At 47.1% G+C, this 14,724-nt stretch overlaps 1 protein-coding gene and 1 long non-coding RNA gene across 3 annotated transcripts; both read left to right on the forward strand.

The window, feature by feature from the left end:
- The first annotated feature begins 874 nt into the window (after positions 1-874).
- LOC123733132 (uncharacterized) lies at positions 875-2,416 on the forward strand. Of its 2 annotated transcripts, none has more exons than XR_006763608.1 (3): positions 875-956; positions 1,622-1,743; positions 2,039-2,416. It is a non-coding gene; the product is annotated as an uncharacterized lncRNA (long non-coding RNA). The 2 variants fall into 2 exon arrangements; XR_006763609.1 differs by lacking the exon at positions 875-956 and adding an exon at positions 1,009-1,030.
- A 3,312-nt stretch (positions 2,417-5,728) lies between these two features.
- On the forward strand, positions 5,729-11,235 carry LOC123733131 (trichohyalin). Its single transcript, XM_045712505.1, has 7 exons — positions 5,729-5,882; positions 6,547-7,129; positions 7,218-7,342; positions 7,542-8,281; positions 10,217-10,332; positions 10,915-11,110; positions 11,202-11,235. Exons 1-7 carry the CDS (start codon positions 5,799-5,801, stop codon positions 11,233-11,235), a joined length of 1,878 nt encoding a protein of 625 aa, XP_045568461.1. The 5' UTR covers positions 5,729-5,798.
- Positions 11,236-14,724: the final 3,489 nt, after the last annotated feature.

The raw sequence follows: 14,724 nt of genomic DNA on the forward strand, positions 1-14,724 counted from the left end.
CAATGAATGTGCTCCCCAAACGCTTGTTGCATCGTAAACTATCCTCCCTCCCTTGGGACATTCAGCGGATGGATGATGCGCCGCTGCAATTTACTTGGATGAGAGGTTGGACGAACGCTCCTCCAGCTCACGATACGCAATGGTGGAGAACTACAGTGTGGTGATGTGTCGTTCACGAACGGCTCTTTTTGAACGGATCTTTTTGTTGAACGTCGGGAACCGAAATGCATCGGTGAAAGATCCATTCATCTGGCTCTCTGATTTGCATACTGCTACTACTGCTTGTTGAGCTCAGATCAACGTTTTTCTGCAGATAAATTACAACATCATTGTCTAAAGGGGGTGAATCCTCACTGCAGAAACAATACATAGTGGGGAGAGCGGGTCAATCTGGTCCACGAGGATTTATTTCATGCTTAAAAACGAGTTCTTCAATTGTTGACGCGCATTTCAGAATCGGACTTCATGTTAGCCTACCTTTTGGCTTTTACATTGAATATTTGGTGCCCAAGAGTTGTGATTGTATGTTTGTTTGTACAGTTATGGCTGTCCTGTTATTATTTTGTGTACTCACTAAACACCCACATTTGTATTTGTGTGGGAAATGTTTGTAGGCTATGGTTGCTGTTTGTATTTCATTGAACTTTAGGTCCATACAAAGAGAAATCACACAACATAGACTACCAAATAACCTTAGGCAAAAATACGCGAAATAAAAGTCAAGTGAAAATGGTTATAAATGTCTTTATCAATTATGAGTAGCTCAACAATATCGACTTTTGGACACTGATGCGCAGGAGAACCTCTAGCTGTCAATCAAGCAGGCGCGGTGAACCGATTATGACGCTCAAGCGTTTCAAATGACTCAACAATACAGCTCCAGACCAGAGAAAGTTAATGCCAAAGATATTATTCGGTTCCACACTAAAACTGCGCTTTGACAAGTGTGATTTGAGGTGAGTCAAATATTTACACAAGTTTACAATACATGAACCAACCGCTAGCCTACTTAGCCTATAATTCTGTCATGGTAAGATAACACATGTGAAGGTGAACGTTAATGTATTTGAAATATTTTTTATTTCTGACATTATAAAATACAATTATATCTTTGTTTTTTTCTGTTGCTATCAATCAGTCCATCTATGTCTACTCTTCTGTCTGTCTGTCTTGCTGACTTATCTGTCTGTCTGTCGGACTATCTGTCTGTCTGTGTACTGTCTAGCCAGCATATGCCAGAAAGGTTCTTTCACACAGGCTCATATTCACAAAGTCTCATAGAAGGAGTGCTGATCAATAATCAGTTTTGTCTTTTAAATCAAACTGAATACGTTTTGATGAACGGGGGGGGGGATCTGATCCTAGATCAGCACTCCTACCCTGAAACACTTTGTGAACACAATCCAGGTGTACTGGGATTATGAAGTTGTGATGAGGTATTATTATATTAGTTGTGCTGATGCATGATGGGTTGTAAGCGAGAGCTTGAGTACTGTAGTGTGTAGACTATTTCTGAATTCACTGACCTGGTGAGTAAATGTTGTGTACAATGGCCCCATCTAGTGACAGAAACATAGAAACACACATTGTTGCTGAACGAAGGCATCTCTTTATTTTCCAGAAATAAAACTTGTAGACCTTTACTACAGTCTCTGAGGAGATGGACACCTCTTCTTGTTCTGGACGATCTCCGTCTCCTACTGGGACTGTCTTCTTACCCCCTCCTATCATGTGGAACAGTCTGTAAGTCATTCATCACATAACCTAGCTCTGGTCCAGGGCATTATGTGCGGCTTGCTGAAGGAAGGCTCAGTGTCTGCAAGCTGTACGTAACGCCCTGGACCAGAGCTACACATTACCCACCTCTGGCCATCATGGACAGTCAACTCATTACATTCACGTACTGTAAGTCACAGTTGTGTGAGTTGTGTTATTAAAGACAGTTTAATTGAGCAGAGGTTTAATTATTATTTTAACGCTGTAATAAATTGTCTGAGTTCACTTCCTAAATAATGTGTTGACATTCATTTGCTCCCAGCTACAAGCAGGCAGAGATGGAGGTTCAGTTCCTGAGAGAAGAGAAGAAGACCTGTACAGAGAAGGAAGCCCACATGCTTGAGTTGAGGGGAAGGATCGAACGATCCGAAATCAGAAGAAGGAGATGGACAGACTTCAAGTCTGCCTCTGGGAGGAGGAAAAGAAGAAGAGGAATGGTGGAACGGAGAAGGACAAGATCATTGAACATCTACAGTCTGAGACAGACCATCTCAGATCCCTTTTAAAAGAGGAAAGGAGGAGAAGAAGAGTAGAAAGGGATCTAATGAATGAGTGGAAGGCTGAGATCCTGAGACTGAGGGAGTCAGAGAGCCAGAGAGAGGCAGAGAGCCAGTGGGAGGCAGAGAGACAGAGGGAGGCAGAGAGCCAGAGGGAGTCAGAGAGCCAGAGAGATGCAGAGAGACAGATGGAGGCAGAGAGCCAGAGAGAAGCAGAGAGACAGAGGGAGGCAGAGAGCCAGAGGGAGGCAGAGAGCCAGAGAGAAGCAGAGAGACAGAGAGAAGCAGAGAGACAGAGGGAGGCAGAGAGCCAGTGGGAGGCAGAGAGACAGAGGGAGTCAGAGAGCCAGAGAGAAGCAGAGAGACAGATGGAGGCAGAGAGCCAGAGAGAAGCAGAGAGACAGAGAGAAGCAGAGAGACAGAGAGAAGCAGAGAGGCAGAGAGAAGCAGAGAGACAGAGGGAGGCAGAGAGCCAGAGAGAAGCAGAGAGCCAGAGAGAAGCAGAGAGACAGAGAGAGGAAGAGAGACAGAGAGAGGCAGAGAGACAGAGGGAGGCAGAGAGCCAGAGGGAGGCAGAGAGCCAGTGGGAGGCAGAGAGACAGAGAGAAGCAGAGAGACAGAGGGAGGCAGAGAGCCAGAGAGATGCAGAGAGACAGATGGAGGCAGAGAGCCAGAGAGAAGCAGAGAGCCAGAGGGAGGCAGAGAGCCAGAGAGAGGCAGAGAGACAGATGGAGGCAGAGAGACAGAGGGAGGCAGAGAACCAGAGAGAGGCAGAGAGCCAGAGGGAGGCAGAGAGACAGAGGGAGGCAGAGAACCAGAGAGAGGCAGAGAGCCAGAGGGAGGCAGAGAGCCAGAGAGAGGCAGAGAGACAGATGGAGGCAGAGAGCCAGAGAGAGGCAGAGAGACAGAGGGAGGCAGAGAGACAGTGGGAGGCAGAGAGACAGATGGAGGCAGAGAGCCAGAGAGAGGCAGAGAGACAGAGGGAGGCAGAGAGACAGAGGGAGGCAGAGAACCAGAGAGAGGCAGAGAGCCAGAGGGAGGCAGAGAGACAGAGGGAGGCAGAGAACCAGAGAGAGGCAGAGAGCCAGAGGGAGGCAGAGAGCCAGAGAGAGGCAGAGAGACAGATGGAGGCAGAGAGCCAGAGAGAGGCAGAGAGACAGAGGGAGGCAGAGAGACAGTGGGAGGCAGAGAGACAGATGGAGGCAGAGAGCCAGAGAGAGGCAGAGAGACAGAGGGAGGCAGAGAGACAGAGGGAGGCAGAGAGCCAGAGGGAGGCAGAGAGACAGTGGGAGGCAGAGAGACAGAGAGAAGCAGAGAGACAGAGAGAAGCAGAGAGACAGAGAGAAGCAGAGAGACAGAGGGAGGCAGAGAGACAGAGGGAGGCAGAGAGACAGAGGGAGGCAGAGAGCCAGAGAGAAGCAGAGAGACAGAGAGAAGCAGAGAGACAGAGGGAGGCAGAGAGCCAGTGGGAGGCAGAGAGACAGAGGGAGTCAGAGAGCCAGAGAGAAGCAGAGAGACAGATGGAGGCAGAGAGCCAGAGAGAAGCAGAGAGACAGAGAGAAGCAGAGAGACAGAGAGAAGCAGAGAGGCAGAGAGAAGCAGAGAGACAGAGAGACAGAGGGAGGCAGAGAGCCAGAGAGAAGCAGAGAGCCAGAGAGAAGCAGAGAGACAGAGAGAGGCAGAGAGACAGAGAGAGGCAGAGAGACAGAGGGAGGCAGAGAGCCAGAGGGAGGCAGAGAGCCAGAGGGAGGCAGAGAGACAGAGAGAAGCAGAGAGACAGATGGAGGCAGAGAGACAGAGGGAGGCAGAGAGACAGAGGGAGGCAGAGAGACAGAGAGAAGCAGAGAGACAGAGAGAAGCAGAGAGACAGAGGGAGGCAGAGAGACAGAGAGAAGCAGAGAGACAGAGAGAAGCAGAGAGACAGAGGGAGGCAGAGAGACAGAGGGAGGCAGAGAGCCAGAGGGAGGCAGAGAGCCAGAGGGAGGCATAGAGACAGTGGGAGGCAGAGAGACAGATGGAGGCAGAGAGCCAGAGAGAGGCAGAGAGACAGAGGGAGGCAGAGAGCCAGAGGGAGGCAGAGAGACAGTGGGAGGCAGAGAGACAGAGGGAGGCAGAGAGCCAGAGGGAGTCAGAGAGCCAGAGAGAAGCAGAGAGACAGAGGGAGGCAGAGAGCCAGAGAGATGCAGAGAGACAGATGGAGGCAGAGAGCCAGAGAGAAGCAGAGAGACAGAGGGAGGCAGAGAGACAGAGAGAAGCAGAGAGACAGAGGGAGGCAGAGAGACAGAGGGAGGCAGAGAGCCAGAGGGAGGCAGAGAGCCAGAGGGAGGCAGAGAGCCAGAGAGAAGCAGAGAGACAGAGGGAGGCATAGAGACAGAGGGAGGCAGAGAGACAGAGGGAGGCATAGAGACAGATGGAGGCAGAGAGCCAGAGAGAAGCAGAGAGACAGAGAGAAGCAGAGAGACAGAGGGAGGCAGAGAGACAGAGGGAGGCAGAGAGCCAGAGGGAGGCAGAGAGACAGATGGAGGCAGAGAGCCAGAGAGAAGCAGAGAGACAGAGAGAAGCAGAGAGACAGAGGGAGGCAGAGAGCCAGTGGGAGGCAGAGAGACAGAGGGAGTCAGAGAGCCAGAGAGAAGCAGAGAGACAGATGTAGGCAGAGAGCCAGAGAGAAGCAGAGAGACAGAGAGAAGCAGAGAGACAGAGAGAAGCAGAGAGGCAGAGAGAAGCAGAGAGACAGAGAGACAGAGGGAGGCAGAGAGCCAGAGAGAAGCAGAGAGACAGAGAGAAGCAGAGAGACAGAGAGAAGCAGAGAGCCAGAGAGAAGCAGAGAGACAGAGAGAGGCAGAGAGACAGAGAGAGGCAGAGAGACAGAGGGAGGCAGAGAGCCAGAGGGAGGCAGAGAGCCAGAGGGAGGCAGAGAGACAGAGAGAAGCAGAGAGACAGAGAGAAGCAGAGAGACAGAGGGAGGCAGAGAGACAGAGGGAGGCAGAGAGACAGAGGGAGGCACAGAGACAGAGAGAAGCAGAGAGACAGAGAGAAGCAGAGAGACAGAGGGAGGCAGAGAGACAGAGAGAAGCAGAGAGACAGAGGGAGGCAGAGAGACAGAGGGAGGCAGAGAGACAGAGGGAGGCACAGAGACAGAGAGAAGCAGAGAGACAGAGAGAAGCAGAGAGACAGAGGGAGGCAGAGAGACAGAGAGAAGCAGAGAGACAGAGAGAAGCAGAGAGACAGAGGGAGGCAGAGAGACAGAGAGAAGCAGAGAGACAGAGAGAAGCAGAGAGACAGAGGGAGGCAGAGAGACAGAGGGAAGCAGAGAGACAGAGAGAAGCAGAGAGACAGAGGGAGGCAGAGAGACAGAGAGAAGCAGAGAGACAGAGAGAAGCAGAGAGACAGAGAGAAGCAGAGAGACAGAGAGAAGCAGAGAGACAGAGGGAGGCAGAGAGACAGAGAGAAGCAGAGAGACAGAGAGAAGCAGAGAGACAGAGAGAAGCAGAGAGACAGAGGGAGGCAGAGAGAGTCACAGAAGCGATGGAGAACCAGAGAAAAATGCAGGAGATCAAGAGAGTCAAACATCTGCTGGAGCTACTGATGGTGGATCTACAACTGGCCCACGTAAGACATGTCATTGTTATTATTAAATGGCCGTGTATATTCACCCAGCTGAAAATGAATGATGGTGGACAGCGGTACACTAACCCAATGTTAACCTTTATGCCTTTCCTTAACGTTAACCCTTACCTTGACCTCACTGAAACTATACCTAACCTTTACCTTAACCCAACCCTAGGTCCTGAACCTAACCTTCATTTATCTCAACCCCTATGCCTTTCTTCTGCCGGTTGAATATCCACTTCCTTATTAACATCATTACTGTTGTTGTTGTTGATAACTGTATGTGTGCAGGTTGTAAATAATTGCATTAGTGAAACATCATTTGTAGGAGTAATTTCTACAAGCATAAACATCAGAGGCAACATTGTTATAACATCACACAAATTGCAACAGGAATTTCTCAAACCCCTAACTGAATGGGCAAGCTAGTTGTGTGTTTGTATTTGTCCATAAAATGTCTCATAATTCTTTCAAACATGTCAATACATTAATTGACAATGAATTGTCCAGATGAATTGATCAAAATAACCCTGCTATTGATGTTGTCCAGTGTTTGATTCAATTACCTAGGTCTAGGTTGTATTTCTATGTATCATTCTCTGCAAATCCTTTGAAAGTATGTCTTGGTCATAGATTATCACTAATTTCACCTTTTAAAATGAAGCAAGAGATAGAGAGATTGAGGCTATGGCAGAAAGTCATGGAGGATCAGCGACCAAGACTGGCCTGGAACAACAAACCTATTGAGACAGAAAGAGAGAGGGAAAGAGAGAGAGAAAGAGAGAGAGAAAGGGAGATGGAAAGGGAGAGAAAAGCAGAATTGGAAAGACAAGAAATGAAGAAGAAAGTGAAACAGGCAGAAGAAACGATAAAAGCGTTAGAACGAGAGATTGAGACATTGAAAGAGATGGAAAAGGAAATCATATTTGAAAGAGAAAGAGACATGCGTATTGCAGAGAATGAGAAAGTCAAACTGGTTAACGGAAAGGTAAAAGAGTTAGAGAGAGAGGTTGAGAGACTGAAAGAAGATATGACAACAAAAGAGATTCAATACAAAATCAAATTTGAAAGAGCGAAAGAAGCATATAGAAGACAGAAGAGTGAGAGAGTGAAACAGGTTAACCAAAATGTACTAGTGTTAGACAGAGAGGTTGTGAGAATGAAAGAAGAGATTAGATTGAAAGACGAGACTGAACCAGAGAGAACATTTGATAGAGACAGAGAGAGAGAAAATGATTGGAGACGAAGTGAAGGAGATGAAAAATAGAGTGGAGAGAGAGATGGAGATGGAGACAGCCCTCATCAATGACAAAAAGACGTCTGAATTGGAGGAAGTCTTCAAGAAAATCAAGGTACAGCTGATAGAATTAGAAAATATGGAAACAGACGAATATAAATGGAAACAGAACCAAATGGACATGGAGGAGAAGATGGAGGGTGAGAACAACAAACAGAAAGAGGTAGAAAGAAAGAGAATGGCGACAATACCAAAACAGAGACAACAAGTAGATAAGAAGAAGGAGATGGAGAGCGAAGGAGAAGAAGAAAGATGTAAACAGAAGCAAATAGAGATGGAAGAGGAAGAAAGAGAGAGGGAGACAGAAAGAAATCGTTGAGAAAGAGAGACAGAGAGAGATGGGAGAGAAAGAGAGATGACAACAACAAGAGGAGAAAAAGAGAAAGTTTGAGAGAGATCAAGAAGAAGAAGATATATGGAAACAGAAGCAAATTGACATGGAGAAGGAGGGAAGAGAGAGGGAGAACAAGATACAGAGAAAGATAGAAGAGATACACAGACGACAACAACAAGAGGAGAGACAGAAACAAATGGAGAAAGAGAAAGAAAGGGAGAAAGACAATGAGAATCAGGGAGAGATGGAATTAAAAGATCAGCAACAGAAAGAGATGGAGAAAGAAAATATGATTATGAGAGAGAGGGAGGAAGCAGGAAGAACAAATGAGGGGCAGAATGAACTGGAGATAGAACAGGAGAGAGAGATGGAAGAAAAGCAGGAAGTGATTATTAAGAAAGCAGAGGAAGACTACATGGAACGAGAAGAGAGAGGAAAGGAAGTAAGCATGAAGAAAGATGTAGTAGTTCATGTTAAAGCTAAAGCACGGGAAGTCTTCAATAGACGTAAAGAGAGGAGGTTAGAAGTGTTGAAGGGGGAACGAGAACACATAGAAAGAGGACAACAAATCAGGAGGGACAAGGAGGAAAGACGGCTGGAGATGGAAAGAAAACAGGAGAGGGCAAGACAACAAGAGGAGCAGGATAAAAAACGACAGATTGGAATTGCCAGACAGAAAGAAATGTTCAGACTAAGAGAGGAGGAGAGGCAGAGAGAGGAAAAGAGAGAGGAGGAGAGGCAGAGAGAGGAAAAGAGAGAGGAGGAGAGGCAGAGAGAGGAAAAGAGAGAGGAGGAGAGGCAGAGAGAGGAAAAGAGAGAGGAGGAGAGAAAGAGAGAGGAAAAGAGAGAGGAGGAGAGGCAGAGAGAGGAAAAGAGAGAGGAGGAGAGGCAGAGAGAGGAAAAGAGAGAGGAGGAGAGGCAGAGAGAGGAAAACAGAGAGGAGGAGAGAAAGAGAGAGGAAAAGAGAGAGGAGGAGAGGCAGAGAGAGGAAAAGAGAGAGGAGGAGAGAAAGAGAGAGGAAAAGAGAGAGGAGGAGAGAAAGAGAGAGGAAAAGAGAGAGGAGGAGAGAAAGAGAGAGGAAAAGAGAGAGGAGGAGAGGCAGAGAGAGGAAAAGAGAGAGGAGGAGAGGCAGAGAGAGGAAAAGAGAGAGGAGGAGAGGCAGAGAGAGGAAAAGAGAGAGGAGGAGAGGCAGAGAGAGGAAAAGAGAGAGGAGGAGAGAAAGAGAGAGGAAAAGAGAGAGGAGGAGAGGCAGAGAGAGGAAAAGAGAGAGGAGGAGAGGCAGAGAGAGGAAAAGAGAGAGGAGGAGAGGCAGAGAGAGGAAAAGAGAGAGGAGGAGAGGCAGAGAGAGGAAAAGAGAGAGGAGGAGAGGCAGAGAGAGGAAAAGAGAGAGGAGGAGAGGCAGAGAGAGGAAAAGAGAGAGGAGGAGAGGCAGAGAGAGGAAAAGAGAGAGGAGGAGAGGCAGAGAGAGGAAAAGAGAGAGGAGGAGAGGCAGAGAGAGGAAAAGAGAGAGGAGGAGAGGCAGAGAGAGGAAAAGAGAGAGGAGGAGAGGCAGAGAGAGGAAAAGAGAGAGGAGGAGAGGCAGAGAGAGGAAAAGAGAGAGGAGGAGAGGCAGAGAGAGGAAAAGAGAGAGGAGGAGAGGCAGAGAGAGGAAAAGAGAGAGGAGGAGAGAAAGAGAGAGGAAAAGAGAGAGGAGGAGAGGCAGAGAGAGGAAAAGAGAGAGGAGGAGAGAAAGAGAGAGGAAAAGAGAGAGGAGGAGAGAAAGAGAGAGGAAAAGAGAGAGGAGGAGAGAAAGAGAGAGGAAAAGAGAGAGGAGGAGAGGCAGAGAGAGGAAAAGAGAGAGGAGGAGAGGCAGAGAGAGGAAAAGAGAGAGGAGGAGAGGCAGAGAGAGGAAAAGAGAGAGGAGGAGAGGCAGAGAGAGGAAAAGAGAGAGGAGGAGAGAAAGAGAGAGGAAAAGAGAGAGGAGGAGAGGCAGAGAGAGGAAAAGAGAGAGGAGGAGAGGCAGAGAGAGGAAAAGAGAGAGGAGGAGAGGCAGAGAGAGGAAAAGAGAGAGGAGGAGAGGCAGAGAGAGGAAAAGAGAGAGGAGGAGAGGCAGAGAGAGGAAAAGAGAGAGGAGGAGAGGCAGAGAGAGGAAAAGAGAGAGGAGGAGAGGCAGAGAGAGGAAAAGAGAGAGGAGGAGAGGCAGAGAGAGGAAAAGAGAGAGGAGGAGAGGCAGAGAGAGGAAAAGAGAGAGGAGGAGAGGCAGAGAGAGGAAAAGAGAGAGGAGGAGAGGCAGAGAGAGGAAAAGAGAGAGGAGGAGAGGCAGAGAGAGGAAAAGAGAGAGGAGGAGAGGCAGAGAGAGGAAAAGAGAGAGGAGGAGAGGCAGAGAGAGGAAAAGAGAGAGGAGGAGAGAAAGAGAGAGGAAAAGAGAGAGGAGGAGAGAAAGAGAGAGGAAAAGAGAGAGGAGGAGAGGCAGAGAGAGGAAAAGAGAGAGGAGGAGAGAAAGAGAGAGGAAAAGAGAGAGGAGGAGAGGCAGAGAGCCATTGAAGGCCATTTAGCTTTAATCAGAGAGAGAGAGAACATCATAAAGGCAAACATAAGAGAGGAGATGTCAGAAGAGGAAAGAAGAGAGATCCCTGGGAATTACAAGATGGGTGAGACAGAGAACAGTGAAGAGGAGGAGGAGAAGGAAGATGACAAGGAGGACATTCTCCCACCTGATAAAAGTATCCGAAGGAGAGCTGTGGACTGGGTGAATAAGAAGTGGGAGAAGAGGAACCTCAAAAAGATCGAGAGAACGTATCAGAGAGAGGCCGAGGAGGGCTATAAGATCGTCCACATAGGTAAGACCTGTTTTACCTCTGCTTATGACATCATCGTCTTTAGTCTCCTCTACACACATAAGTTCCACACCAGTCATCATGTTGCATCATTGTTTCAATATAAAACTACTGTCCAAAGAATATGTTAGCTGACATGGCTAATTGAGTGACTGACTGACATAACAAGAAAAATACTGCTGATGTAACAACCACGTTTTTAAATGATACCTTATGTCATCTACTAGTCTAACTCTCAAGACTAAGTAGAGACCCAGAAAGAGTTCCTAAAAAACACACACAAAAAAGGGTTATGGGGGTCGGGGGTCCCCTAGTTGCCATGGAGCCCTAAGCTATCACATAGGCCCTGGCACTATACAAGGAATAGGTGCCATTTGGGGCTCATGTTCAACTTAGGGTCAGGTCAATTCGGGATGGGAATTATTGCACTTCATTGACAAATTCCATGCCTTGCTCAATTGAAAAGATTAAAGAATCATTGAGCTCCAACTGTGTTTTCTATTCTTAATTCCCTGTGTCCATTACATTTTAGTTGATACCAGATCCACTAAGTTGAATGTGAACTCTACTTCTTCTCCCTCCCAGCCTTCCCTGGACACCCAAGGGTAATATCCACCATGACCCGGGCAGAGAGAGAGAGGGAGAAGAGGAAGGAGCTGCTGAAGGATAAGGAGAGAAGGAAGAAGTTGGAGGATTTCAATAAGCAGTGGAGAGAGCAGTCCCTGCTTAAAAAAAGGACTCATCAGAATCTGAAGGAGGAGAGGGAGAGGATGATGGAAAAGTACCTGGAGCAGATGAATCTGGAGGCTGATGCTCAAATCAACACCCGGTGTCCAACCACCCAACACAGCCACGATTCCAACCACGGTCAGGCATTGCCGGGATGGGCCACAGGCCAACAAGTAAGCCAAGAGCCTGTTGGATCTGGAGATGGCCAGCAGGAGGGGCCAAGGAGGCAGCAGGCATGGGCAGAGAACCAGGAGGGGAGTTCGGAGAACCAGCAGGAGTGGCCAGAGAACCAACAGGGGGTGCCAGAGAGCCAGGAGGGGAGTTCAGAGAACCAACAGGGGGTGCCAGAGAGCCAGGAGGGGAGTTCAGAGAACCAACAGGGGGTGCCAGAGAGCCAGGAGGGGAGTTCAGAGAACCAGCAGGAGTGGCCAGAGAACCAACAGGGGGTGCCAGAGAGCCAGGAGGGGAGTTCAGAGAACCAGCAGGAGTGGCCAGAGAACCAACAGGGGGTGCCAGAGAACCAGGAGGGGAGTTCGGAGAACCAACAGGGGGTGCCAGAGAACCAACAGGGGGAGCCAGAGAACCAACAGGGGGAGCCAGAGAACCAACAGGGGGAGCCAGAGAACCAACAGGGGGAGCCAGAGAGCCAGGAGGGGAGTTCAGAGAACCAACAGGGGGTGCCAGAGAGCCAGGAGGGGAGTTCAGAGAACCAACAGGTGGTGCCAGAGAACCAGCAGGGGGAGCCAGAGAACCAACAGGGGGAGCCAGAGAACCAGGAGGGGAGTTCAGAGAACCAACAGGGGGAGCCAGAGAGCCAGCAGCTAGAAGCTCCAGAAGAGGCTGAAACTTCAGAGCCAACCTCCAAGAACAAGAAAAGGCCAGGCATCTGGAAGAGAATTAAGATGAGGTAAAGAATGTTTAAACATGTATTCATGTTACACTGTTTATATATATGTTGTCACTTTAAAAGTGACATTATCCAAATGTGAGGGTTTAGTGTACATGCAACACACATGTAAATATATAGATACTTACCTGTCTCTGTGATGTCTTACAGCATTCCTGACGTGCTGTCTGCCTAGAGCTGGAACTCGATGAAGCCACAGTTCCACTGAGGTTACATTGGTAATTAAAAGTGTCACCCAATAATTCCTCCTCCTCTTTAAGTCATCAAGCCACATTTCCTCCACAAAACATGATATTCTCCTCAAGCCAGAAAGTATCCTCTTTATCAAGGCAACAAACCATCTAAGGTCAGTGACTCTCCTCCCCAGAGCAGAGATTCTCATCTTTATCCAAGTTGAATTCATCTCTGCTCACCACCTCTACTGTCCTAGAAAATATCCCCAAATGGACATGGTTTAAACAGAAGTCCTCCCCTTAGACCAGTGGCTCCACAGACCAGAGTTTCTCATCTTTATTCAAGTTGAATGCAACTCTGATCATTTCCACCACCTCACCTGTTAAGGGGAGGTGCTGAAAAGGAGGTCGGAGAGGAGGTCTGCAGGTAGCCTGGACCGGACCGGTAGCAGCTAAGTTGCTGGCTCCATCCCCGGGCAGAGCTGCTCAAGTCAGGCCAGTGATGTTTGTTGATGTCATTTTCATTAGCAAAGTTGTACGCTTTAATAAAAGCAGTTATTAAAAAAGCAATATTGTTGTTACGGTGTGGATTGTTGTTATTTATTAGAATTGAAACATCCAGTAGTCATGGTAGATGTTAGACTTTCAATGAGACACCTAACATTCCATCAGTCTGACACAATGTGTGACATGTTATATTAGAGATGAGTCCTCTATACACATAAATTGCACTATAACGGTGACAAACGGTGCCCACAAATAGTTGGGACAGCTTTATGTAGAACCTATTTACTTTTTGGAGGTGAAATGTAGCTAAAAATGTGCTATCCTCTGCTCAGAGGGTTAAGGAACCGTCTTAAAACTGCAACGCAAACAATTGCCTGTAAATGAAAAATATCAATTCCTTCTCAACTACATGGCATAGAGATCTCAAATAAATTTGACACTGTAAAGAGACCTCTTCTCTCCAATACAATTAGTCACTTTTTTTTACTTCTATAAAATCTACAAAATGTAAAATAAATCACTTAAAATAAAAAATACTTTAAAAAAACATCAATATCTTCCACCCCATAAGACTTTCATGAATACAACCAACTGTTATTGGTTCAGGGACGTCATGCCTTCAATCAACTGCAATTATGTTTGGACTTTTGGACATAACAAATGAAGTCAAATTGAAAACAGTATTGGTATTGTTGAATTAGGTTTTTAGAATAGCAAGCTAGGACTGATGGTTTGGTTATCTAAACTAGCAAGTATGTTTGTTTGGTTACCAAGGCAACTATTGTAGCTATCTAGTAAACTTGCTAGCTACTTCAGTGGATGTTGAACTCATTTCCACCGGCAAATGAACACATTTCTACCAGCAAATGTGTTAAATTATAGCCATGGTATAAAAGGGATAATCAACTCAGGGCTTTATGGTTCTCTGGAAAATAATGCAAATCCATGGAAGGTCAGTTCCACAGTGTTCATTATTTACCATAGAACACATAGTCCCTCGTTGATTATCCCTGACATAACTTTATGAGCTGGATTTGCCTTTCTTTGCAACAGTGGAAGCTGCTGAGGAGACGACAGCTCATAATAATGGTTGGAATGGAGTCAATGGAGTGGTATCAACCCATCAAAGATGTGGTTTCCATGTGTTTGATACCACTCAATTGACTTCATTCCAGAAATTATTATGAGCTGTCCTCCCTCAGAAGCCTCCACTGCTTTGCAATTAGTTTGTTCGTTTTCAGTTGTTAGCATTTAGCTAACAGCGTCTATGTGAATTTGCTAACAGTTTGTGCTAATTTGTTAGGATTCTGGAAATAGATGCCCATAGGCTTTTCTTGTGTTTTTAGCATCCCCTCATGTGCTATGCTGGTAGTACTTCAAATCCTGGTATGAGAGAAGGACGGTATGACAATATGAAAATCTGGATACAGCCCAAGCCTAATCACCACACCTACCACAACTACCACACCTATGTACCACAACTACCACCCCTATCTACCACAACTACCACACCTACATACCACAACTACCACCCCTATCTACCACAACTACCACACCTACCTATCACAACTACCACAACTACCACACCTACCTATCACAACTACTACACCAACCTACCTACCACAACTACCACATCTACCATCACCACACCTACCACACCGACCTACCACAACTACCACACCTACCATCACCACACCTACCACACCCACCACAACTACAAAACCAACCATCACCAAACCTACCTACCACAACTACCACACCTACATACCACAACTACCACCCCTATCTACCACAACTACCACACCTACCTACCACAACTACCACACCTACCACACCGACCTACCACAACTACCATCAACACATCGACCAAACCTACCATCACCATGTTCCTACTGTATATTTCATTACCACACCTACCAAACTTACCTACCACAACTACCATCAACACATCGACCAAACCTACCATCATTAAGTCAAACAACATCTAAATTAGCAATTAGCTACTGTAGGTCTATACTGCTCCTACATGGTGTAACAATACATCATGTAGATGTATATAATGAACAGACTAGGTCTATA

The sequence above is a fragment of the Salmo salar genome, unplaced genomic scaffold, assembly GCF_905237065.1.
Source record: "Salmo salar unplaced genomic scaffold, Ssal_v3.1, whole genome shotgun sequence".
Taxonomy (NCBI): Eukaryota; Metazoa; Chordata; class Actinopteri; order Salmoniformes; family Salmonidae; genus Salmo; species Salmo salar.